This window comes from Bombyx mandarina, chromosome 05 (assembly GCF_030267445.1).
Source record: "Bombyx mandarina strain Sakado chromosome 05, ASM3026744v2".
NCBI lineage: Eukaryota > Metazoa > Arthropoda > Insecta > Lepidoptera > Bombycidae > Bombyx > Bombyx mandarina.
Window position 1 is genome coordinate 4,045,060 of NC_143212.1, and position 25,475 is coordinate 4,070,534.

General features: G+C 37.6%; 1 protein-coding gene across 6 annotated transcripts in view; it reads left to right on the top strand.

Annotated features, from left to right (window-relative positions):
• Positions 1–25,475, top strand: part of Obsc (Obscurin) — a 125,004-nt gene that overhangs the window by 64,142 nt on the left and 35,387 nt on the right. The window contains exons 10-32 of one of the 6 annotated variants that reach the window (XM_028178321.2): positions 618–1,895; positions 2,236–3,135; positions 3,427–3,675; positions 4,218–4,359; positions 4,628–4,818; positions 5,685–5,806; positions 6,998–7,133; positions 10,227–10,404; positions 11,496–11,673; positions 12,033–12,223; positions 13,200–13,355; positions 13,870–13,990; positions 14,497–14,657; positions 15,973–16,148; positions 17,023–17,191; positions 19,285–19,403; positions 19,892–21,022; positions 21,151–21,252; positions 21,447–22,268; positions 23,242–23,523; positions 23,721–23,954; positions 24,493–24,682; positions 25,258–25,436. In XM_028178321.2, the coding sequence (XP_028034122.2) occupies positions 618–1,895; positions 2,236–3,135; positions 3,427–3,675; positions 4,218–4,359; positions 4,628–4,818; positions 5,685–5,806; positions 6,998–7,133; positions 10,227–10,404; positions 11,496–11,673; positions 12,033–12,223; positions 13,200–13,355; positions 13,870–13,990; positions 14,497–14,657; positions 15,973–16,148; positions 17,023–17,191; positions 19,285–19,403; positions 19,892–21,022; positions 21,151–21,252; positions 21,447–22,268; positions 23,242–23,523; positions 23,721–23,954; positions 24,493–24,682; positions 25,258–25,436 (7,407 nt within the window). The remainder of the gene's footprint in view (positions 1–617; positions 1,896–2,235; positions 3,136–3,426; positions 3,676–4,217; positions 4,360–4,627; positions 4,819–5,684; positions 5,807–6,997; positions 7,134–10,226; positions 10,405–11,495; positions 11,674–12,032; positions 12,224–13,199; positions 13,356–13,869; positions 13,991–14,496; positions 14,658–15,972; positions 16,149–17,022; positions 17,192–19,284; positions 19,404–19,891; positions 21,023–21,150; positions 21,253–21,446; positions 22,269–23,241; positions 23,524–23,720; positions 23,955–24,492; positions 24,683–25,257; positions 25,437–25,475) is intronic. The other 5 variants (XM_089727320.1, XM_089727321.1, XM_089727323.1 and 2 more) reach the window with 5 other exon arrangements.

Genomic DNA, 25,475 nt, shown 5'->3' on the forward strand with positions numbered 1-25,475 from the left:
ACTATATCGTGAAAGATCCAGTTTTAAGTTCAAACTAATTAGAACTATGGCACCAAGTAATAAAGTCACAAATCTCGAAAACATTAAGGGCCTGTAAATCATATCGTTTGCGTGACGTGCGTGATAAACTTACTTTAACAACTGTCCCAACGCAATGCCACTAAAATGTATCATTTATGGCCTCAAAACTAGGCTTTACTTTCGTAATTGGATGAAAAAGGATTTTGTAATTGTGTGTTGTTTTAAATTGAAACGAAATCATGTCGAACCATATTACGTGGAGTAAAGTAAGGAACGCATAGTCTAAAACATACGTATGATCTACGTACATTATTCAAAGCACAGGGTATATGTAGTGGAACTAAGTCAAAGTTTCATCATCATTTCATCAAAAGAAGCTCAGAAGCCCATTTCGGAAAGTTTTTTTAGATTTTAATAATCTTTGTCGCCCCCAAATATCCATGAGGGAAACTTATTTTCTAAACATGACGAAAATTATACTACTTTGTTTCTTTTGAAGATTAAAACAAGATATTCGAAATTATTTTCTTTCATATCTAGGCTTGATTTTTCAATCAAAAATATGGATAATATAAATAGACATGTACCTTTTGCAGTTGCCCTTGCGGAACACGCAGCAGATGACCTTCAAGTTCTTCAGGCCGTAGAAACCAAAGAAACTGCGGAAGAGAAGAAGAAAAAGCGTGAACATACAGAAGAGGTTATCGTTAAAGCAGAGCAAGAGGTGAAAGAGAAACGATCCCGCACCGAAGACATTGAAGTCACCCAAGTTTCAGTTAAAGAAGAAACTTCCCAGCAAGTAAAAGTCAAAAGAAAAGCATCTGTTGAGAGCACAGTTGCTACTAAAATCTCCAAATCAGAAGTCGTAGAAGTATCATCTCTTAACGAGAATCAAGAATCAGTCGTTAGTGCAATCAACACTGAAGTGAGAAGTGACGTCACAACTGATTTAGAAACTAAATCATCAGTGACTGTAAGCGCTCTGAACGCCGAGACTGAACCTGTTACATCACAATTGGAAAGTCAACAAACTTTAAAAACTGAGCATACAGAAGCAAAAGTAGAAGAACAAATTGTTCAAGCGTCTCAAACGACTGAAGAATATGTTGAAAAATCAATAGAAACTACTAAGCAATCATCTGTAGTTGAAACGACAGAATCGTTTCAAGAAATAAGATCTTTCGAACAAGACTCTACAAAAATCTCAACAGATACTGCCTGTAAAGATAGAATTACAGTTCGAGAAGAAGAAGAACCAATCCACGCCATTCAAGAGTGTACAAACGCACAAAAGAGATCAGACGAGTCATTTGAAACTGTTAAACAAATCCCTGAAATATCAAAAGAAACAGCGGAGAACGAAATATTAGAAACAACAAAAGAATCATCTGAAACTGTTATTCAAGTTTCAGAATCTCTTAGTGAAACTGTTTCTGAAACTGTGAAAGCTGTTTCCGAAACTGAAGAAACGTTGCAAACGTTTGAACAGAAAGATTCTACAACTCCCCCCGCAGACCAGATAGCGACCGCTGTTTTAAAGCCTACTACAGCTGAGGCAATCGAAGAAAGTGTGCAAAGACAACAGACTTTGCAAGAAGTTAAATTAGAAGAACCCATTAGTGAGACTGCTTCAGCCCTAAATCAAGAAACAAAAATCATAGAAATATCTGAACAAAAATCTGAACAGACTGTTAATTTCGAGAGCGTAGCTAAAGAATCCAAAGAATTTGAACTAAACGCTACTGAAGAAGTTAAAAAATTAGTTGGAAAGGCAGACGAGGAAAGCGCTTCTGCAGGCGGTCAAACTGTAACCACAGAGGAGATTGCTGGCGACGAGATGTCGAGGTATAGCCGCAGTTCGCGGATATCTGGAGGTACAGTTTTTTTTATTTATTTCTTAGATGGGTGCACGATCTCACAGCCCACCTGGTGTTAAGTAGTTACCAGAGCCCATAGACATCTACAACGCAAATGACGCCACCCACCTTGAGATATGAGTTCTAAGGTCTCATCATAGTTACAACGGCTGCCCAACCCTTCAAACCGAAACGCATTACTGCTTCATGGCAGAAATAAGCAGGGCACCTACCCGTACGGACTCATAAGACGTCCTACCACCAGTAATTACACAAATTATAATTTTGTTTTTTACTTATAATTTTTGATAAGCATTACCCTAGATAAAAATGAAACGTTTTATTTATTTTTACAAAGCAGAGTACTCCAGCAGCGCTAGAAAATCATCTACTGGTGGACGATATGAGTCCTCTACTTATGACAGCACTGGTCTATCATCATATTCACGCCGCGAGAGCGGATCACGTCTCGAAAGTGCGAGATATGAAACTGGTGGATCTAGTGAAGGCGGAGTCTCCTCGCGCTACGAATCTAAGTACTCGAGCTCATCAAAGATAGAAGGAGGTTCCAAATATGGCATTGAGTCTAGCTATGAAAGCAAAGTAGACGGATCCAAATACGGAATTGATTATGATTCCAGCAGCAAACGCAATAGCATTGCTTCTAAATATGGGGTCGAAGCTGAAACTAACAGCAAAATTGATGGCATTGCATCAAAATATGCCATCGAGTCAGAAACTACAAGTAAAATTGACAGCATTGCTAATAAATACGGAATTGATACCGAAAAAACAAGCAAGATTGATGGGACCGCATCTAAATATGGAGTAGAATCAGAAACCACAAGCAAAATTGATAGTATTGCTTCTAAATATAGGAAAGAATCCGAGGGCTCCATCAAAGTTGATATGGTTTCGTCTAAGTATGGCGTGGAATCTGAAACGTCTAGTAAAATTGACAGTATTGCATCAAAGTATGGCGTTGAATCAAAATACGAAGCTGAAGGACGTTCATCTAAATATAGCTCTCAAATCAGTTATGACGGCAATAAGGTTGACGGTGTATCTACAAAGTTAGAAAGTAGTTTCGAGAGTTCTAGCAATGGAGGCTCAGTCTCCGAGAGCAAATATTCTAAGCGAGCCATTTCCAACGGCGTACATTCTGAAGAGTCTGAATTACAGAGGTCTATTTCCAAGTCTGAAGCTCAGGATGGAAGACCAGTGTTCTCAAAAACTCTCGAAGGCCAAAACATCGAGCGTAAGTATGCGGAGGTAGAACTATTACACTTCTTACTAGCAGTAGATCCACTTATAGTGCTTGTACATAAGCTTGTAGTACATTAACTTACACGACACATTATGCTAACGATGCTTTTACCTTCACATGCAAACAGGGCTCGTACGGTACACAGAACACATCACAACACGTCACTGTTGAATTACAAATCTTGTCCGAAAATGAATAATTACTTAAAGTTTTCTACAATAAACGATAACATCATCTAAGTACACCCGTACGAGCTCCCCTAACAATAATCTGAATCCTCAGCTGGTGAGAACGCGGTCTTCGAATGCGTTCTACGCGAGTCATCGGATTTGGTGAATGTGACCTGGCTCAAGGACAACAAGCCGATTACCGATCGGCTCATGGACCGTTGCTCCATATCATATGATCCAGACGGCAGTCATCGCCTTGAACTGAAACATTGCAGAGAAGATGACTCTGGAGTTTATACAGCCCGAGCTGAAAACGTCAAAGGAAACGCCCATTGCACAGCTCAGTTAGTCGTCCACGAGTGTGAGTCTAACTTACTACTTCGTCACTTTGAGCTTAGGGTGAGATAAATAGAATAGTTGGATCAGATGAAACGCTTTATGTAAATTCAATGACAATAGAACTCTGAGTCTCATAATGTATATTTCTTTTGGTTCACATTCAAACTCACCCTAGCTCGAAACTAATTATTATTTCTTTTCAGTATTATTTTTACTATTATAATAAACAAACAAAGTTATTTCGTGCATGAGTCATCGCGATTTCATCGAATAAAACATTGTAAAGCGGATAACACGTAGTTTATGTGTACGCAATCTAAGTTTCTTTATAGATGTAATAAACTTGCACTTAGTTATTTTTGAGCACTTGTTCCGCACTTATTTTCTCTAAAGCTTGAAGCTATCAATGCATAAGAAATCGACAATTAATGCTTTCTTTTCCCTAATATTAAAACTGAAAACGAATATTCATATGAACAATATTGTTAATTGTTCCATTTACAAATCTATTCAAGTAGGTATCGTTCATTGTATAGCTTTAAAGATTTTGAAAATTCATTATAGTGACGCCGGAAGAAAGAAAGCAAAGGAATGCTCTAAACGCTCCGTACTTCTTAGTAGCCTTGAAGGACACTGAGATCATGGAAAATACCTACTTGCGTTTCATGATCAGAGTCAAGGGCAATCCCAACCCAGAAGTTAAGTTGTAAGTTTTAATTTCCCTTAGAATGGCTTTGGTTTAAAAAATATCACAATATAATCAGTCAAGTAACTTTTATGTCTTATAAGGATTGTATAGGCACATTTTTCTTTCTCTCAAAAGTATAGCCTTGATATAGGATAAAAGTTTAATTTATAAATTTTAACTTTACTTTTGACCGCTTTAGAATCTTGGCCAATCTTTCAGATAGAAACGCTATTTCGTCCAAGAACATGCAATATATGCTCTAAATCTATTTTGTCCGGTTTGTTAGCTACCGCGACGACAAGGAGATCATGGCGAAGTCGGATTCGGACCGTATCTCCATCATCACGACCCGCGCCGACCGTGGCTGCTACGAACTGGTGATCCCAGACGTGACTCCAGCCGATGCGGGCAAATACTCCTGCAGAGCTATGAATATTTACGGCGACGTCGTTTCTGAAGCTAAAGTCACCGTTGTTGGTGAGTAGTCCGATAACCACACAACATGTTCCTTCTATAAGGTACAGGATTGCATTGGTGACATTTTTAAGTGGCGCAGAAGTGGTTATCATATTTCTAACCGCTATAGGTATAATATAATACTGAATAGTACTACTGAACAGAATGCTTTTGGATTGAAAATTAAAAAAAATGGTTTAAATTTACTTGTACTTAAAAGAAACCATTTTCTAAACAAGATTTTATTGGTAGCATTTAGAAAGTTATCGTTTATATATAAGCTTTAGTTATAGTTCAATAATTATAAAATAAAATTAAGCAATTCATCAGAATCTTGGCCAATCCTTCAGATTAACGAGGAGTTCCCTAGTCAGGACCCAACCCTGATTACGGCAACCGCGTCATGACAAAACTTAAAATAGACCATCATAATTGAATCCCTACGCAAAACTTCATTTTAGCGTTCAAAAGGTTCCATCATCGAACTGAACGATATATCCAATCAACTTCGTAGGGTAATAGGCAGTGGTTCTAATTTAGCTCGCAAGATTTGACCCAAATAAATACACAACATACAACCGTGTTTGGACTAACTAGTGAGTATGTAAAACAAAAAATCCTTATTAATATAAGAGAAAAAAATCTTCATTTCGTATTGTGAACCTAGTTTCTATTGATGATTTTGAAGTGGGTAAATAAGACCAACACTGAAAGTATTTCGTCCGCTATTCTGTATGTAGACTAATATGAGGGTCATTGGTGGAACTCGGTTTGTAATTTCAAGCAAATGTGTGTAATTGTATCTAAGGAAAAATAATATGTCTTTATTTGATAAGCATACATGATACCATTTGAATCAGAGATCTTAAAGATTTGTGATTTTCCAGATGACAAAAACATATTTGGTGAACTGCTTCCTGGTGGTGATGGTCTGCTGGCTAAAGGCGAGAAGCCAGCTTTCACGTGGAAGAAAGATGGACAGCCCTATGATCCTGAAGAACGATTCAAGGTAAATACTACTACTCATCAAGCACTCCGTTAGTATATGTCATCCAATCCATCGTTGAAAGTTTAACAGGTTAAGGACCGCGATTTTTTGCGATTTTGGCCAAAAGTAATTAAATGCATATGGATAAAGAATTACTCAAATAAGCTATTCTTGCTTTCAGTTTTTTGATTATACAATCGTTTTGTCGAATGGTCCCCTTTCAATATGTTATAGCTACTAGCCTAGATGAGCCATGGGGGTCCGCGTTTTTTACATATTCAATGAGTTGCGGTGGTCCCAAGGGACCGCTAATTTTGTTTTGGCAAAGTAATAGTATCCACCCACAGGGACCTTAACCTGTTAATAGATGAGTTGACATTGATTCAATGGTTTCTACAAAGAGAAATAATGAAAAAAGAGTAAAAACAAATAAAATAAAATTCGTAATAGAAAGTCAATAGCTATCCTTACGAAAAGGTTTTACCATCTTATTAGTTCCATGCGGTTGCGAAGAAAACACGCAGTCTGCCTTAAAGGCTATCCGACCTCCATAACTTTCGGTAAATATATATGGGTAGCGGAATTACCAATCCAATGTCCAGACATTGAATCGTTACCAGTAACAGCATATGAGGTAGTCAGTTCTTCTAGCTACGACGAAAATCCATAGATTAATAATTGAGGCCGTCAGCGCAAAATTAGCCTAAACTTGCCATAGTTAATATGGGGGCAAATAGGTTTGAATTTTCATGAATTTAAATTTGAATATGTCAAAAAACAATACGCGCAAAAATAATGTTTACAAAGCTATCTCTTATTTATGGGTGAAGCTATGGATAGGCCGGTTTTGCATCAAAATTTAATATATTTAAAATAAATTCCAATATAAGTCCTATAAACTTGAATATAAGAATAATTTACTGGTGGTAGGACCTCATGTGAGTCCGCACGGGTAGGTACCAGCACGGCGCCTATTTCTGCCGTGAAGTAGTAATGCGTTTCGGCTTGAAGGGTGGGGCAGCCGTTGCAACTATACTGAGACCATTACAACCTATATCTAAAGGTGGGTGGCGCATTTACGTTGTAAATGTCTATGGGCTCCAGTAACCACTTAACACCAGGTGGGCTGTGAGCTCGTCCACCCATCTAAGCAATAAAAATAAATAAATAAAATTGGGTTTTTGCGCTGATGGCCTCAATTAACCTTCGCAGGTTCTTCTTGGTGACGACGAAGACTCCTTGGCGCTGGTGTTCCAGCACGTGAAGCCGGAGGATGCTGGGTTGTACACGTGTGTGGCTAAGACCAGTACAGGAAATATATCTTGCTCAGCCGAGCTTACTGTTCAAGGTATGATAGTTTGAATTAACAAATATTAATCGAATAATTGTAACCTTTTCAAAACTACTTAAAAGAAGCGTGTATTCAAAAATTTGCACTAATAAAAAAAGAATTAATGGAACTTTATCAAATAAATTTTATCAGTATGGGGAACAATCCTATTAATACATGCAATAGATATAGTAGCATCACGCAGACTTTGACCAATAATTTATTTTAGATTTCTTTTCAATGGACCGATTGAAACTAATATCATTTCGCACGATACATTCTCGAAGACTGCACATAATACTGTTGAAATAATTAAGAGTACTTATAAATTTTCGAATAATAATTTGATGACTACGTTAAAATCTAACTATGTACCTATATTCGAACATTTTTCTCACTTAACAAAGGCCTTACATATTGTAGCCATGAAGCGCTACGATGGACATTTGATATAAAAAATAACTTTGTTAATAGTTTTCGATGTAAAAACAATTACTTTTTAATGTTGACGAATTTAATTAAATAAGCAGAAATGCTTGCTTAGAACGAGATGATTCGAACAAAAAACAAGATAAACTCTATCACTCGTAATCAGATTCAGATCACTGAGTTAGTACAGTAAGCTCATACTCATGTTGTATATGTGTACAATCTTATATTTTATCAAGAAATCTACTATGGTGCTTGTCTATCCAAAGAATCCAAACAATATTATGATTAAAATCATTACAAAATTATCTTCTATATCGTATACAAAATACTTTATTTTCAAAAGCGAGTTAAAATAGCAATAAAAAAGCAATAAAAAGCAATAAAAAATAATAAAAAAATAATACAATGATTGGAGTCTCCTTTTAAGCGTGCAAGCCTGTACTAGGAGACTCCGCTCTTCCATAAAAGCACGTTATATTTTTGTTATTTTTTTTTATTGCCCTTGTAGGCAGACGAGCATACGGCCCACCTGATGGTGAGTGGTTACCGTCGCCCATGGACTTCAGCAATGACAGGGGCAGAGCCAAGCCGCTGCCTACCGCTAAAGCATTTAGATATATACAACAATATTACAAGTTATATACTACAATCTATATATTAATACGTGAAGCAAAAACTTTGCATCCCTTTTTACGAAAACTGCGCGGACGGAAGAGTATGAAAATCTGCACACTTATAGAGAATATAGAGAAGAAGTGCACAATGCTAATATTTTTTTTAAATAATGCATAAAAAATACATTATATCAATAAAGAAAACATTACACACACTACATACCATGTATTTGACGCACACACGCATGCATACTAGGTATTTATTGTCAAACTTTTGTTCTTGGCGTCTGTTGTCAAATTGAGAATAGATTAAATATTGTTTGTCTTTGTTAATATTTTTTATAGTGGTGAAATTTGTAATTATAGAAGTTTAAAATACAATCATAATAGTGTACAAACTTACAACTCCCATTAATTATAGTCGAATTTCGACTACTGCGGGACCTCTGGTATTAATAATTATATAAAACAAATATGTGCGTGTGTGTGTGAGTGTGTGCGTGTGTGCGTATCTGTGTATTCGTAGCGTTACATGGTAATTTGTGAAGCCTCCATGTGAATAGTATGTTTGCACTAAAGACTGACCGCCGGGTTTTTGATCAGATGTCACGGGCGGCAGTACCGACCTGTACTTCTCGCGCCATCACTTTCTAGGTATCTTGCCTCCTTGTCAACGTGTCTTTAATGAGTCCTTGAAATAACATCATGACTATTGCACCTTATAAACAGTTGAAATCAGTTTTTTTAATAGCAAGCAAAAATAGATAGGGTAAGCATTAAGCCAATCTCGGTATACTTACTAAGCCCTTTTTATGGCCACTTTCGGCAGATAAAAAGGGGTCCCACCTGATGGTGTGTGATCACAGTGATCGCTCATGGACGCCAGTATAGCTAAGCCTCTGCCGGCAACGATATACTGCTTTAGCCGAAGACGCGTCTGACTTGCACAGAACTCTAAATGGCTCTGAGCTTATAGAGCATTTTTTTATTGCTTAGATGGTGGACGAGCTCCCAGCCCACCTGGTGTTAAGTGGTTACTGGAACCCAAGACAACAACGTAAATACGCCACCCACCATAGGATACAAGTTCTAAGGTTTCTGTATAGTTACAACGGCTGCCCCACCCTTCAAACCGAAACGCGTTACTGCTTCACGGCAGGAATAGGCGGGGTGGTGGTACCTACCAGTGCGGACTCACAAAAGGTCCTACTATCAGTAAAGTATTAAATAATTAAACGGTAACTGATTTGTTCAAATAATCAATTAAAAGCTTCGCAAGACTTGTAACTGTATCAATGAGCGAATGGGAGTTTATAAGATTCCTTAAAACTAGTGTTTGCGCGATTAAGGTTTATGTTAAATTATCTTAAGCTCAAATATAGCTAAATTCATATTTATGAGATTCAATAATTACACGTTGACACTGACAATAGATGTTCGTTCGTTGGTTTCTAGTTGTCGATGTTGTTCGGCTTTAATATTTGGCTATCGTTCGCTTCAAGGCTTATGAAATGCACGTAGAGAAACACGCATCGTCATAGCAATATATCAATGAACCATGCATTTTGAACTGTATAGATGTAACCTATTTAAGGTGAATGTCGCTATTCTGCAAAACGTTTGCAGTATATAAAATGTTTAAAAGCCTAAAAGAAATTGCTCACCTAAAAGCAAAGAAAGTGCTCTGAGGAATTGTTTGAAATGATTCCATCATCTCGTTTTTACCATCGCACCGCCCGCCATCGGTGTAGAGTTCATCCATATTACCTGGAGCCACTGCGGTCATCCACAGTGCGTTTCTAGATATCTTTTTTGCCACGTACCATCCGGCTTTGGAATGAGCTCCCCTCCACAGTGCTTCGCGAGCGCTATGTCATGTCCTTCTTCAAACGAGGCTCGTGGAGAGTACTTAACGGTAAGCAGCGGCTTGGCTGACTATTATATAATAGAATATTAAGGGCTAGTACTTAAATACAATTAAAAGTGTTGGGTCTTAAATTTCAAACATGTTATTTGTTGGATACAAATATTTTACCAAAACCTCAAAGAAGACGTTCAAATAAAGGTGCCGTGAACGAACTTCACCGGGAGCCAGAGAAGCCGACCCTGGTGATAGAGCATCGGGACGCTATCGTCTCGATGGGCGCCTCGGCCATGCTGGAGCTACAATGTAAGGGCTTCCCGAAGCCGAGTGTCGTGTTCAAGCATAACGGAAAGGTGGTGGAACCGGACACCAGGCATAAGTAAGTAAACCGTAGTGTCCTTTGAAATTTCATTTCTAACAAAGACTTCACAGTAGATAGAAGGCTCTCATAATCTACCACTCAGTTTGGTGTATCATTGTAAACTTGTAATAATATCAGCCTGGCCGCAAGATCAATTTAATGCAGTAAAAATCAGTAACACTCTTTTGTATTTGGCGAAGATCGGAAATCGGGTGAGAGAGTCCAAGGGGAGTCGTGTGGTTGGATATGGCCCTAAAAACATCGTAGGGCCCGCGGTCTGCTTCCGACATCTGCGGACTGGAAAGTCTCACATACCTCGCGTGGCCCCGAGGTGACGACACCTCGTATGAGGTTCGACCCCCTACCCGAAAAAAGGTGTTTTATAGAGATGAGTCAGATTTATTAGAACAGACCCGAGTATTAGGTATTTTCCGAGATTAGGCTGCACCTAATTCTGGGCTATCTCACTCACTTACACGTTGCAACGTATCTCACAATCCCTAAATGAATAATCCTAATCATTCAAATAATGATCCAACGATCACATTAATCAAATCCTAATAACGAAATCAGAACTTGAGATTAGGAATAGGCAGATTGAGATTGCTTGCTACGTAAAGTATTGGTTGTGAATGAGATTAGGAAGACCATGTGGATTAGGTATTTGGATTAGGTATCTCTTAAGATTAGGAACAGGTAGACCTATATTAGTATCTGATTTACCTAGTACCACCCATATCTAGTGTTTTAGAACAAAAAAAACCTGAAGAAACTATTCAGACTAACTAAGTCTGAATAGTTTATTCAGGTTTTTTTTTATTGCTTAGATCGGTTGGACGAGCTCACAGCCCACCTGGTGTTAAGTGGTTACTGGAGCCCATAGACATCGACAACGTAAATGCACCACCCACCTTAAGATATAAGTTCTAAGGTCTCATTACGACGGCTGCTCCGCCCTTCAAACCGAAACGCATTACTGCTTCACGGCAGAAATAGGCGGGGCGGTGGTACCTACCCGTGCAGACTCAGAAAAGGTCCTACCACCAGATTTCAGCAACCAGATTTAAATTTGTTTCACTGATAAAGCTCTCTTATTAATTGTTGACCAGGTTTTTGTACGAGGATGAAGAGAGCATGTCTCTTGTGATAAAGAACGTGACGTCAGCAGATGCCGGAGAGTACCAGGTGACGGCCAGCAATGAGCTCGGTGAAGACACTTCCACCATGAACCTAGTGGTGAAGGCACCGCCGAAATTTAAGAAGAAGATCGAAAATCAAACCTGCATGGTAAAACACGTGGCTGTTTTTTTGCTTTAAAAAAATCTGGGTTTTTGGATCTTGTATAAATAGTTTGGAGATGATTAACGACGAAAGGAAAAATCTTCCACCGAGCTGGTAATATTACTCGGTAGACCGACGGTCCGAATGTTGTTGTTCGGAACTTGTATATATGCAAGCTTATCTTGAAAATGTCGTAAGCGCGATTCAGCCTATCTATTAAAAAAAACGCATCAAAATCCGTTGCGTAGTTTTAAAGATTTAAGCATACATATAGGGATATAGGGACAGAGAAAGCGACTTTGTTTATACTATGTAGTGATGTTTTGTTCGCCCAAAACTAACAATGATAATAAACCCCTACCCAGGTCGGTACGACTCACACCGTGATAATAGAAGTGGAAGGAACACCTTCACCAGACCTGACATTCTACAAGGACGGAGCTGAAATCAAGAGCTCCGAACGCATACAAATCGTTAAAGAGAGTGAGGAAATATACAAGATCACAATTAAAGATGCCAAGTTGACCGACACTGGATCGTATTCTGTAGTAGCTAAGTATGTTTTTTTATTATACACATTCACAGTTTGATTCCATTTTGCTCCCTGATTCGATATGTCATTTTAAAGATGTACCGTACCTTTTAAAACAAAAACTAAATCATAATTTGACTTTGTACTCAGTTTTGTTAAGATATTTTAAACAGTTTTAGTAAGAACTGTGAAATTATTAAACTAAACAAACTCATGATTTTGTTTCACGGTAGCATTTAACTATCCATAAATTATCAACCATTCATAAATAGTTAATTTAACTATATGATATTATACAGAAAGAAAAAGAAAACTAAAAGATGTATTTCAAATATATCATTAAAAAGTAGCTGACAGATTGTCGATCTTTCAACCAATTTAACTGATTTTGAACGAATGTTTTGTAGATTTTCCGAGCAACTCTTCCCCCACTTACACATTACCAACCATTAGATTCAACATTACCACCCCCATCACTTATTTCCATAGAATTCTTATCCGACCTACGAATATTTAAAATAAAATAGTATTTTTTTCAAAAGTTTTAATATTTAACAACGTATTTATTTAATTTTAAGCTATGTCAAACAATTAGACAAAATATGTCTTCTGATTTTTTATAAAAAAAAAACAGTATTACATGGAGATATGATACGGAGCAGAGCAAAAGGCTTTTTAAAAAGAAACTACAGAACTACCGTTGAAGGCAGAAGATAGTTTAAGACTGTTTTATTCATAAATATATTGTGCTCATATACTATCTTACAAACAAGGGGTGCCTATCTTATTCTATTTCTGGGTATGGAATACAAGGAACATTATATTTGTTATCTCATCCTAATTACCAAACTTAAACAATGGTGTTGTTATTAACGTTATCTGGTTACAAAGCGGCTATTGTATAATAAGCTGATTATGGCTACATAACTATGGACAATGATATAGATATTAGTTTTTTTTTGTTAACACATCTAGTGTAACATCTTTGGTCTGTTTTCAGGAACGAAGTGAACCAATGCTCTGAGTTCTGGCAATGGCACGTGACGTCACCGCCCCGACTCGTGAAGAAGCTGGGCGGCTCCAAGGTCGTCGACGAGAAGGAGACAGTCACCTTCAGCATCGAGACCGAAGCTGAACCGGCACCGACTGTCAAATGGTAAGAAAATCGTTTGAAATATTAAGTGATTGAGGATTTTGTTATGGTATTGTAGAATACTTAACAATAAAGGCAAGATCTTCTACCGAGCGGATTATATTGCTCAGTAGACCGACGATCCAAATGTTATTGTTCGGAACTTGTTATTTTTTTTTTATTGCTTATATGGGTGGACGAGCTCACAGCCCACCTGGTGTTAAGTGGCTACTGGAGCCCATAGACATCTACAATGTAAATGCGCCACCCACCTTGAGATATAAGTTCTAAGGTCTCAAGTATAGTTACAACGGCTGCCCCACCCTTCAAACCGAAACGCATTACTGCTACATGGCAGAAATAGGCAGGAATATATATGTGCACGCTGGTGTTGAAAATGTCGTAAGCGAGATTCAGAAATCTGTCAAATATCTTGTATTGTACGATGGCTCCCGCCACAATATGACAGAGGCGGAGTAGAATCAACATGAAAAAATATTGATGAAATGTCAACAAATTAGTTATTGATTTCTTTTAGGTTCAAGAATAAGACTGAATTGACGGAGTCGTCAACGGTGAAGATCTCATCATCCGGGTCGGCTCACTCCCTCGTGATCACGTCTGCCGCAAGGGCTGATGCTGGAGAGTATTCTTGTGAGGTGAGCGATATCCAAAGAGCATTGGAATTCACATTAATCGTATTCAATAATGACATGTCTAAAGTGGTGACGTTGATGTCAAAAATCGACAAATAAATAACTGGGAACATATCACGTATGTACCTATTGTAGTGTACGTATTGTGGAAAGTATTTCGGTAATATCCTGCAAAGCACCCCACGTTTTTTTTTACAGTAAAATCATTTTTTCTTACACTATTTTAATTTAAATTTTCTATTTCTTAGTTGGATTTTTATATAAGCGTATTTTGTTTGTTTTTTAAAACTATTATTTATTTTTAGTTTTTATTATTTCTTTTTTCAATTTTTTTTTTAATATTGAATTGTCATCGGTCCTTAATAAGTATACCAAATTTCGAGTTAATCCGACGTTTTGAAGGGGGTCAAAATCATGTTCAAAGATTCCGTTACATACTAACATACATACGTCTGAAGCTAATAAAAGCGTATTAAAAACTTACAGATTAATTGTTTGATTACGTTTAGGTCCGTAACGTGCACGGCGAGGCGAGTGACGTCAGCACATTGAACGTCCGCTGCGGTCCGGTGTTCACGGAGCGCCTGCGTGACGTCACGGCCAGCGAGGGTGACGTCAATGTCGAGTTCACGGTCGCCGTCGACGCATTCCCGCAACCCACCATTCGATGGTCAGTACTAGCTTATCAACAGTCCTCGACTTGAAGTTCCTTAGGTCTTGGCATCAGCAGCACGAAGACACCAGCTGCTGAGAGATGATGATGTAGAACCTTCCTTATGATTGAGATATCCGATAGTGACGAGACAGGGGCTGAAAGGGGTAGTCATAGTACTCGGACATGCGTTAGTTTATTTATTTATTTTTTATTACTTAGATAGTGGACGAGCTCACAGCCCACCTAGTGTTAAGTGGTTACCGGAGCCCATAGACATCTACTACGTAAATACGCCACCCACCTTGAGGTATAAGTTCTAAGATCTCAGAATAGTTACAACGGCTGCCCCACCCTTCAAGCCGAAACGCATTACTACTTCACGGCAGAAATAGGCAGGGTGGTGGTACCTACCTGCGCGAACTCACAAGAGTTCCTACCACCAGTAAAAATTACTGGCATACGGTTTTGAGTGAAATAGACAATTCATTAATTGTCTCTTTGTCTTCCTTATATTGTTTCTCAGAATGGTTTCATTTTATATTGAACTATCAGAAACATACCGGTGTTTTCCTAGTTTAGTTTCTTAATTTGGTCTTTGACCAAAGCTTAGGTTTAGTGTTACGACATTTTGACAACTGTCTCCCTCATAGCTATGGAAGGTGAAGATAAGGAACACCATCTTGTACAGGGGACAAGTATAAAAAGTGTCCAACTGTAAAGAGGAAGTTATTATTTTTTGAAAACACAGCGAAATAGAATTAGTGGAGGAAGTTTTTTTCTTTTCCTACCTATGCTGATGGCCTTGAGAGGCTATTTCAGCCTCGCCCTAACATGTAGATGAGCTCACGGGGCTCAAGCCGGAGTGTTGCTAATACTGGCCCTAGCAAGAGCAGTGTTTCGCAGAATCTACCACCGGATCGAAAACGCAACCCTCTCAGAAGATCCAGCGAGCAGCTCAGTGGGCTGTTTCTATGGGGTGGAGGAAGTGGAAATGATATGAATATAGCAGTTTTAAACAGAGTGATACGTACCCGATTCAAGTGTAGGTTTGGTAGTTTGGTAGTTAATGGTGCTGTTTTTAAATTCCTTCTACTTGCTACTGTGGCGCCATCTTAATTGGCTCCATTTTAATGGACACTGTTTAATATACGGAGATGGCACTCCTTAGTTCTATCCTCCATGCTCATAAAAGCCATAAAGTGTTTAAATCCGTACGTATTTCCGTTGAATTCTCAGGATAAATTTTCAGGGATTTTATACTCTAAGCGCAGAAAAATAAAATCACTTCATCTATTCATCATTTTTTTTAAAGAGACCTATTTTTATCCAGGTACTTGGGAGACGTGGAGGTCACAGAAAAGAAGTCTGTGTTCACTCGCGTGGATAGCGGCAACACGCACAAGCTGATCCTTAAGGAAGTGTCCGCTGAATATTCCGGACAGTACACATGTAAAGTTTCCAACGAACTGGGAGATGACTCCTGCCAGGCAACTTTCACTGTTAACAGTAAGTTCGATGTAATCTTTTTAATAAGTGATATGTTACGTTTACGACTTTAATGTAATTTTTATTAAAAAAAATATATTGCTTCGATGGGTGGACGAGCTCACAGCCCACCTGGTGTTAAGTGGTTACCGGAGCCCATAGACATCTACAACGTAAATTCCGCAACCCACCTTAAGACATGAGCTCTAAGGTCTCAGTTTTTACAGTATAACGGCTGCCCCGCCCTTCAGACCGAAACGCATTACTGGTTCACGGTAGAAATAGATAGGGTAGTAGTACGTCGTGTAATAAAAATCAAACCCGCAAAATTATAATTTGTGTGATTACTGGTGGTAGGACCTCTTGTGAGTCCGCGCGGGTAGGTACCACCACTCCGCCTATTTCTGCTGTGAAGCAGTAATGCGTTTCGGTTTGAAGGGTGGGGCAGCCGTTGTAACTATACTTGAGACCTTAGAACTTATATCACAAGGTGGGTGGCGCATTTACGTAGTAGATGTTTATAGGCTCCAGTAACCACTTAACACCGGGTGGGCTGTGAGCTCGTCCACCCATCTAAGCAATAAAAATAAAAAACCTACTCGTGCAGACTCATAAGACGTCCTACCACGAGTGACGTCATTTGTTCCTAGAGGTACTTGGTAATTGGCAAGAAGAACTTGTGCCATAGAGATTCGTTTGTAAATAAATTTAGACACAAACGCATCGAATCTAGATGACTTGGAAAATGAAAGACGGTTTACTACTAAGTGATGAAGAGGAAATTGATGATTGATAATCTAAATATGTCATTATTTCAGTTAGTTCCCTACAAGTTACATATATTACATACGTCAGTACTACATACCTTCTTAAACCGGTCACTATTACTGTTCAGGAAAACCACGATTCACGAAGAGCCTGGTGGATATGACCGTCGACGCAGGTCAGACCCTAAAACTTGATGTGGAAGTTGAGGGCAGCCCGGAACCCAAGGTTCGCTGGTTTAAAGATGGAAAAGAAGTCACTACTGATGCCAGAATTAAAATAGAAAGAGACACTAAGAGGTGGGTACAAACATAAATCTTGATAATTACACTGCTTTACAAAAAAAAAGTTTTTCTTTTACCCAAAGATAATTCATATTGGGTGTGTTTTCTACTGACCCCCTTACTACAAAAATATGTGTCTCATAATTGTATCACGTCAAGTTTTTGATATAACCAACCACATTCACCAGAATTCACCTAGGTAAGCTACCTTGTTAGCCATGTCTGAGTTTATAGATTGTTTTTATTGCGTATAAGTGTTATTCCAACATTTTTATTTGCTTTAAAATATCATCAAGGCAGTGTAAATTAAACCCAAATAACTTTTGCTATGCTTGTTGTCAAATTATTTTGTCCAAAAAGAAGAGACCACTCACTGAATCACGTAAAACGAGCCTAGTTCCATTATTTTCAAATCGGTAACAAACCTTGATAAAAAATGGGTTCCTGGTGTAGTGTGCGAAAATTGCAGAAGTATATTATTGAACTGGGCTACAGGAAAAAGAAAACATTTACGATTCGGCATCCCAATGAAATGGAGAGAACCAACAAATCATACTACTGACCGTTACTTCTGCCTAACTGAAACTACAGGTTTTAACAACAAAAACCGAAAGCACATACAATTTCCTGATGTTGCACCAGTCACAAAACCTGTGCTACATTCTGAAAAAGTTCCTAATGCATCATTACCAAGCTTACAGCTATTACATCAAACTGGATTTAATGAAAAACTTTGTCAAAGCACTTGACAAAGATGGACGAGCTTTAAAGTATTTAAAAACCATTTTACCTAGTTTATTTGATGCAAAACTCAAAGAAGGAATCTTTGTGGGTCCCCAAATAAGAAAAATATTAAAGGATGAAAATTTTGATGGTAACTTATCCAATGTCGAAAAAGATGCTTGGTATTCATTTAAAGCATTAGTGAAAAATTTCTTAGGAAACAACAAATCTGAATAGGAAACAATTAAGCAGATATTATTTCCAATTTACTGAGATATTACCGAAGAACGGGAGTGAATATTTCGTTAAAGATTCATTTTTTACATTATCATCTGGACTTTTTTCCTGAGAACCTGGGAAGCGTGAGTGATGAGCGTGGCGAACGTTTTCACCAGGATTTGAAGTTTTTCGAGGAAAGATACCAAGGATTTTGGGATAAAAATATGTTAGCAAATTACTGTTAGTCTATAATAAGAGAAACTGATATGAATCAGTATAAAAGAAGAAGTAACACGACCCATTTTTTATTTGTTTTTGAGATAAATGTATGAAAATGATAAAAAATAAATATAATCAATATTTACAAAATTGGACTTCCTAATTTTTTTCCAGCTTCAGTTTTTAAGTAAGGGTTTATAACTCTACCGATACATATCAGTTTCATCTCTGGGTAAAAAACCTTGTAAAGTAGTGTTATTTATAGCCGTACTGTGAAGTTTCTGTAATCGGTTTTAACTTTTAACATAAAACTTCAGCTGTCGATATCCATGAAAAACATACTAGGTATGATAGTTATGAGTACTTATCATATCGAGACCATATCGAGGGGTGAAAGGCTGAAAGAAAAGGAGCGATTTAATTTATTTATTTACAGGCCAATAAATGATTAAAATTTGGAAAAAATATCATGAAAAATAAACTTCTTCAGCTATTTGAATGGTGTAAAAATAATTGATGTCCATTTAAAAGCATCGAATTGTTGATGCTAATATGAAATAAAACAGATCTTAAATACAAAGATAAATGTCACGTGCTAAGCGAAATGTCGCTTAAACTAAATGGCCTTGCAGCCCTCAATACAAAAAGTTCATTATTCGTAAGATAGCAAGCACTACGTGACTTACAGACATGCTTACACACACTTGAAACTTATCTGTATAAAAAAATTAGTTTTAAAGGATTTTCGCAGATCCGAAACATTTTATAAGATTGATAATTCACTATTTTTATATCAAAGTACAAAAATCAAGATCATATTTATTTGAAATTGTAATCACTCGAAATGAAATGGAATGGAACAAAAAGAAATAAGATTCGATCAAAAATCAAATAATTACACTTGATTCATGTTTAATTTATTTATAACTACAAAAATATATTTGCAGGCTCGAAAATTATCATCTCACGGTGACATTAGTGAAGGAGGAAGACGGCGGTGAATACGAAGTTAAAGCTGAGAATGAGATGGGAAGCGTGTCATCGAAGAGCACAGTCACAGTCCACAGTGAGTACATCGCAACACAAAACACACTTGCACAAAAACATTTTGAAAACAGATACGATTTGTAGAACTGATGATAGTAGTTTTGATTCCAGCAATACTATAATACACGTATAATACACGTTTTACAAAAGTACACATTACGCTCTGACACATAGCCTCGGTAAGACATCCCCTCGTAAGCAGGTTCTGTTACATACACAGAACTAGCTCCGCTGGAAAACGATTTATGGTAAAGTAATAGTATGACCTAACGTAGACTGCGAACCTTAGATTACCAAAGCACGTTAGTTTTTGTGATGTAGATAATTTTAGATACCAATAGTTTTGGTAGATTTACTTATACATCGAAGCATTCAAGCGACTGAGTGCTGAATCCGTCCATACATAACCAATGAAACCAACCCTTACCATTTCAACTTTTAAAATAATAAATTCGTCCCATTTATGATTAACCAATATTATTGTTTCAATTTTGTTATGTTCAATAGCGAGGGAAGTTCACTCGAGGATCACTAAGGAAGAAGTGGAAAGTGAAATTGATGCGAAGGCAAAACAACCTTTAGAGGAAGAAGTTGAAAGTTCAATAACGGGGGAAGTTCACTCGAAGATCACTAAGGAAGAAATGCAAAGTGAAATCGATGCGAAGGCAAAACAGCCTCTTGAGGAAAAAGTTGAAAGTTCAATAGTGGTGGAAGCTCACTCGAAGATCACTAAGAAAGAAGTGCAAAATGAAATCGATGCGAAGGCAAAACAACCTCTAGAGGAAGAAGTTGAAAGTTCAATAGCGGAGGAAGTTCACTCGAAAATCACTAAGAAAGAAGTGCAAAGTGAAACTGATGCGAAGGCAAAACAGCCTTTAGAGGAAGAAGTTGAAAAAACACAAAAACTTAGTGCAAAAAAAGAAAAATCAGCATCGGAAACAATCGAAGAAAGATCTATTTGGGAGGATGATGATGCCGAAAAAGCTAAAAAACCAATCATTGAAGAATCTGAAGTTCCCAAGTCAACTAAGGGTCGTAAGTCGCTTTCTGAGCCGGATACAGTGGAAGAGAAATCATTTTGGGATGATGTAGGTGATGACGAAAAACCAAAGAAAGTAACATTCGAAGACACCGATAAACCTGTGAAGAAGAAAGGTAGAAAATCTATCTCAGAAGTCATAGAAGAAAAGTCTATTTGGGATGACGATCATAAAGAGGAAAATACAAAAAATATTGTTATTGATGAAGTTGAAACTCCACGCCGTGATAAAGCAAATAAATCTGTCACAGAGCCAGAAATATCCGAAGAGAAATCTTTTTGGGATGATAGTGACAGCAAATCATCAAAGAAACCTAAAGTGGCAGAAGTAGACAGTGAAAAAGTCGACAAAGGCTCAAAATCCAGCACTCCGCTTGAAGTAGCTGAGGAAAAAAGCATTTGGGATGAAAACCACAATGAAAAGATCAAGAAACCTACCGTTGAAGAGGTGATCGTTGAAAAGAAAATCGGTGATACAAGCGTCACAAAACCTGAATCGATAGAAGAAGTACCTCTGGATGAAGAACTCAAATCATCCAAACGTAAATCTTTGAAAAAAGAGTCTGTTTCAGAAGAACCTTTAAGTGCTGAAGTCGAAGGTATAAAACGCTTAATGCTTTTCTTCAGCCAACAGCTTAGAATGCGAGGACGCCTCGTTTTCGCGTACAACAATTGCATGCTTTTAACCAGTGTTTTTAACAGTTCTATTGTGTGATTTGTTGTTTAGGACGAGTTTTTGAAACAGTAACTACTTTCAAGAAAGGTGACGATGGATCTATCATAATGTCTAAAGTAAGCAGCAGCAGGTCTCATGGTGCTATCGTCACAGGTCAGTATTTGGCTTCCTACCTGTCTTCCTCAGTCTAACTTCATCATTAAAATTACATTAAAACATGTTGCTATTAATTATTTATTCTCACTGTTAAACATAACGCATTAGTCACAAAGCACGTCTAACATGAAATGTTTTAATCATTTAAAAAGCATAGTTAAATAATATCAATAAACTATTTCAAATGTTAGGTCCCGCTGAAACGCACACTTTACATAAAATGACATCGAGCACTGTTTATTATGAGGACGATGACGAGTTCGAAAGTAGAAAGATTATAAAACCAAATCAGCCACATACAACTTCATTGGAAGTTGAAGAAATAGCCAGCCATAGTTATATGCTGTCGGAACTAGGTCATTTTACCATACCAGATTACATCAGGCGTGGAACTTACGGCATAATTGAAGAGCCTCAAACTGATTCTGATGCGGAAAGTACAAGAGGCATTAAGAATTATAACAACAGAACTGTGTCAATTATGTCCATGTCCGAAGATGAAATGAGCTGGCACAATGAATCTTTATCGCGCGAAATTTCCATTGAAGACCTTTCGAAGTCTATCTTTGATATTGACGATACTAGAAAAGTTTTCAGTAAAGACTCATATGTACGTCAGTCATCTTTCAAAGAGGACTATTTCACTAATAAAGGTGATGAAGAATCCTTAATTCTCAAAGAAAAATCAGAAAAAGTATTCGAAAACGATATCACAGAGAAACTCATTCACATCTCAAAAGATTTCGACGAAAATGAATTTAAAAATATTAAAAGTAAAGTAGATGATGTTAGAAATAGACTTATTGAAGAGTTAGTCATTGGGCCTGACAGGAAATTAGATAGCTTAACAAAGGACGTAACCGAAATGACCGTAGAAAGAAAACGAAAGGGAGAGGCAAAATTGTTTAGCGTTCAGGAAGAAGCGAATGACCAACAAGTGGACGATCTGTTGAAAAGAAGCCAGAGACAGAGAAGCATACTCGATGATATTCTAAATAAGGAAGACGAAAAAGGTAATTGTGCAAAACGTAAAATACTTGAAACGGACAAAGCAAAAGAGGCTGACATACGATGTAACGCTACGCAATGTCTGTCCGGAGATATAACAACAATATTTTGCTTTAATCCAATATTTGCACGCCATTTTTAGTGGTAACTTGTTATGACTCGACGGATTTGTAAAAAAAATTATAATATTAAGTATTTTTCTTTGTTAATATAATCTACGGTATTCAATTTTATATTTCTGACAAGTTATTACTTTACATTGGCAAATTAAATGTCCCGTTAATGTAAGTCCATGTTCTCGACTAATGCTCTGTCGTATGTTTGTTTTAGCGCGCATGCGTAATAACATTCCCTTCTGGCATACTAATACTTGGGGCGCGTTCCTGACGAGAATCTAGATCAACGGGAAGTATCATCATGTCGTCAAGGTAAATTTAATTTTATACAGCTGCATGACATCGCTTGCACGTTTCGCTTTTTCTGGAGTTCGAAAAAATAATATACCATAATCTTCAATATACAAGGTATGTATAGAAACTACACACTTGTACAAGACACACATGTAGCGGCTCATCACTTCGCAGATGAATTTGTAAGTAGCCATTCGCCATGTTAAAACAAAATCTTTTTTCCGTAACATCTGCTGTATATATTGCGATCTGGGCACAAGTTACTGTATATTCTTTTTTTTTGTGTTTTTTAGAGGTGCTTCCTTTTCGGCTTTGATCAGAAGTCTCATCGGTTATTAAAAGGCTTATTGATGTTGACCGATAATTTTAAGACCTATATTTTTAATAAATCCCTAAAATTTTATGGTACATTGTACTTTTTATCGAACATGAAAATCATTAAAATATGATCTTTGGTTTATCACTAAAGTTAGCAACAATATAATAATAATAATAATAACTTAAAATAAAAAAAATCAACTTAACAGAGAACATAAAATCAAAATACATGAAAATATTAATTTTACAGCATCACCTACCTTAAAAGACAGTTCCTTCAAGGACAAAGAGGTATACGAGTCCCTTCCACTAGTTTACACGGTTGAGGCATCCGGGACTCCTAAGCCGGCAATTCGCTGGCTTCACGACGGTAAGGAAGTAAAGCCTTGCGGCAGAGTTCACATCACCAACGAAGGAGATCTTTATAAATTGGAGATCGATAGAGTTAATTTGGATGACGCTGGACAATGGCAGTGCGAGATTAGCAATGACCTCGGCAAGAATGTACTGAAGGCCGATTTGACGGTAAAACGTAAGTGTCTAACGTAACAGATATTATACGAATTAATTTATTTTTATCAAACTTTTGTGAGTTTAAATTATATGTTTATATTTTATTATAAAATTTTGACTTTAGTGTGTTTACACAGACTTCCATCAAATTTATTACCATAGTACATATGACTGATTCTCACATAATTATATCTAATAATTCCAAACAATTCACAGCCGAAAGTGAGCTCCGCAAGCCAAAGTTTACGCAACCTCTAGAAGCCCAGCGCATCCTGCAACGGGAGCCCGTCAGTCTCCAAGCTGTTTGTACAGCGGATCCTCAACCACATGTGTCGTGGCTTCTTAACGGAGTAGAATTGACTCCCGACGCTACAATCGTGACGTCAGCCGATACAAAGGATATTGAACATGGTTTGAAAGAGTGCACTTTCACCCTGCAAATTCCCACTGGTAAGATTATGTTTCTTTACAACAAATGGGCTACGGGGCATAGAGGTCTAGTTTTGAATGGTCAAACGACAAATTACATTATGGACCTATTGACGGGTATGCCAAAAGCAAAGTTGTGGGAATTGCTTTATTTTGTTAATTTAGTATTTAGGCTTAAACGCATAATAACGGTGGTTAAGTTAACTCCTTTAACATTTGTGAAAGCGCACAAATGTGGAAAAACGAAACAATGCCACTAAGCGTGGTTTCTCAAATTCCTCCAAAAAGGCCACTGAAATAACATATAACCACCATTACTGAGCCTTTAATTTCATCCCAGTTGATCATGGTTTAAAATAAATCAACTTTTTCACATTTCACTCCATATAATTTTTATGTAAAAGAATACGTATGTCTTTAGATTCTCACAAACTCGATAATGGCAACAGTGGCATCGCAAGAAGCCAATTGCCATCCTTAAAAAAACGAGGGAGAGATTACATTTTATAAATATTCTAATCAGTCTTTGTTAATAAAATATATTGATTCTTTCTCCAAGGTCGCCATGCTGATACCGGTAACTATACCATCCAAGCTAAGAACAAATACGGTGTTGGTGAAAGTTCTGCTCGTCTCGACATCCTGCTGAGACCAGAGATCGAAGGTCTCAAGGATGTTTCTGCCGTACCTTATGAGGAGACCACCTTCGTTGCCAACGTCCGAGCTAACCCCATTGCTGAGATTCAGTGGTAAATGATCACACATTTTTCTATCTTCAGAAGAGCATCCACAAACGGACGAAGAGTGTACAGCCATGCCACTTCCAACCATAAAATACGCATTGTCAAAAAGACGTTAAAGACAAAATTCAGGCTACGTAAATTTCTGAACGAGTTCAAAGCCTATCTGTTCCTAAGTGATTAACCCACAGACGTGAGGTTGAAGTCTCAATTGTGCAATTTAAAGGCTGCCTCACCCATCAAACCGGCATGCATGAGAAGGAGAAGGGAAGAGAGATGAAGAGAAGAAAAGAGGAGAGATAGGCATGGTGCATACACGTGCAGGCTTATAATACCTTTTGTTACACGACATTATGTCACGTTCCTTGAGACCTGAGTTCTAAGGTCTCAGCAAACTTTTTGACTATCTTCTGATAAATCTCAAATAACTCAACCGATAAAACCGCTAACTACTAAAATCGTGTAATGGAACTTAATATGTTAATAGAACTGGATAACTTGGTACAGGATAACTTCCCAATAGCAGGAGCACTGGTACTGATTCGACCCTTGCGACTTCCTAACTTTAATGCTAATTCTCACAGGAGTAAAGACGGATACGTTATCAAACCATCGTCTCACATCGAGATAAGCGAAGACAAAGATGCTGAGAAGTATCAGCTCACTGTTAAGAAGGTCGGAATGGACGACGCTGGTGTATACACGCTGACAGCCAAGAACGAGATCGGTGAAACCGCGCAACAAGCTAAGCTCATCATACGCAGTGAGTCTAATGTTTCTTTCTACAATATTTTCATCCAAA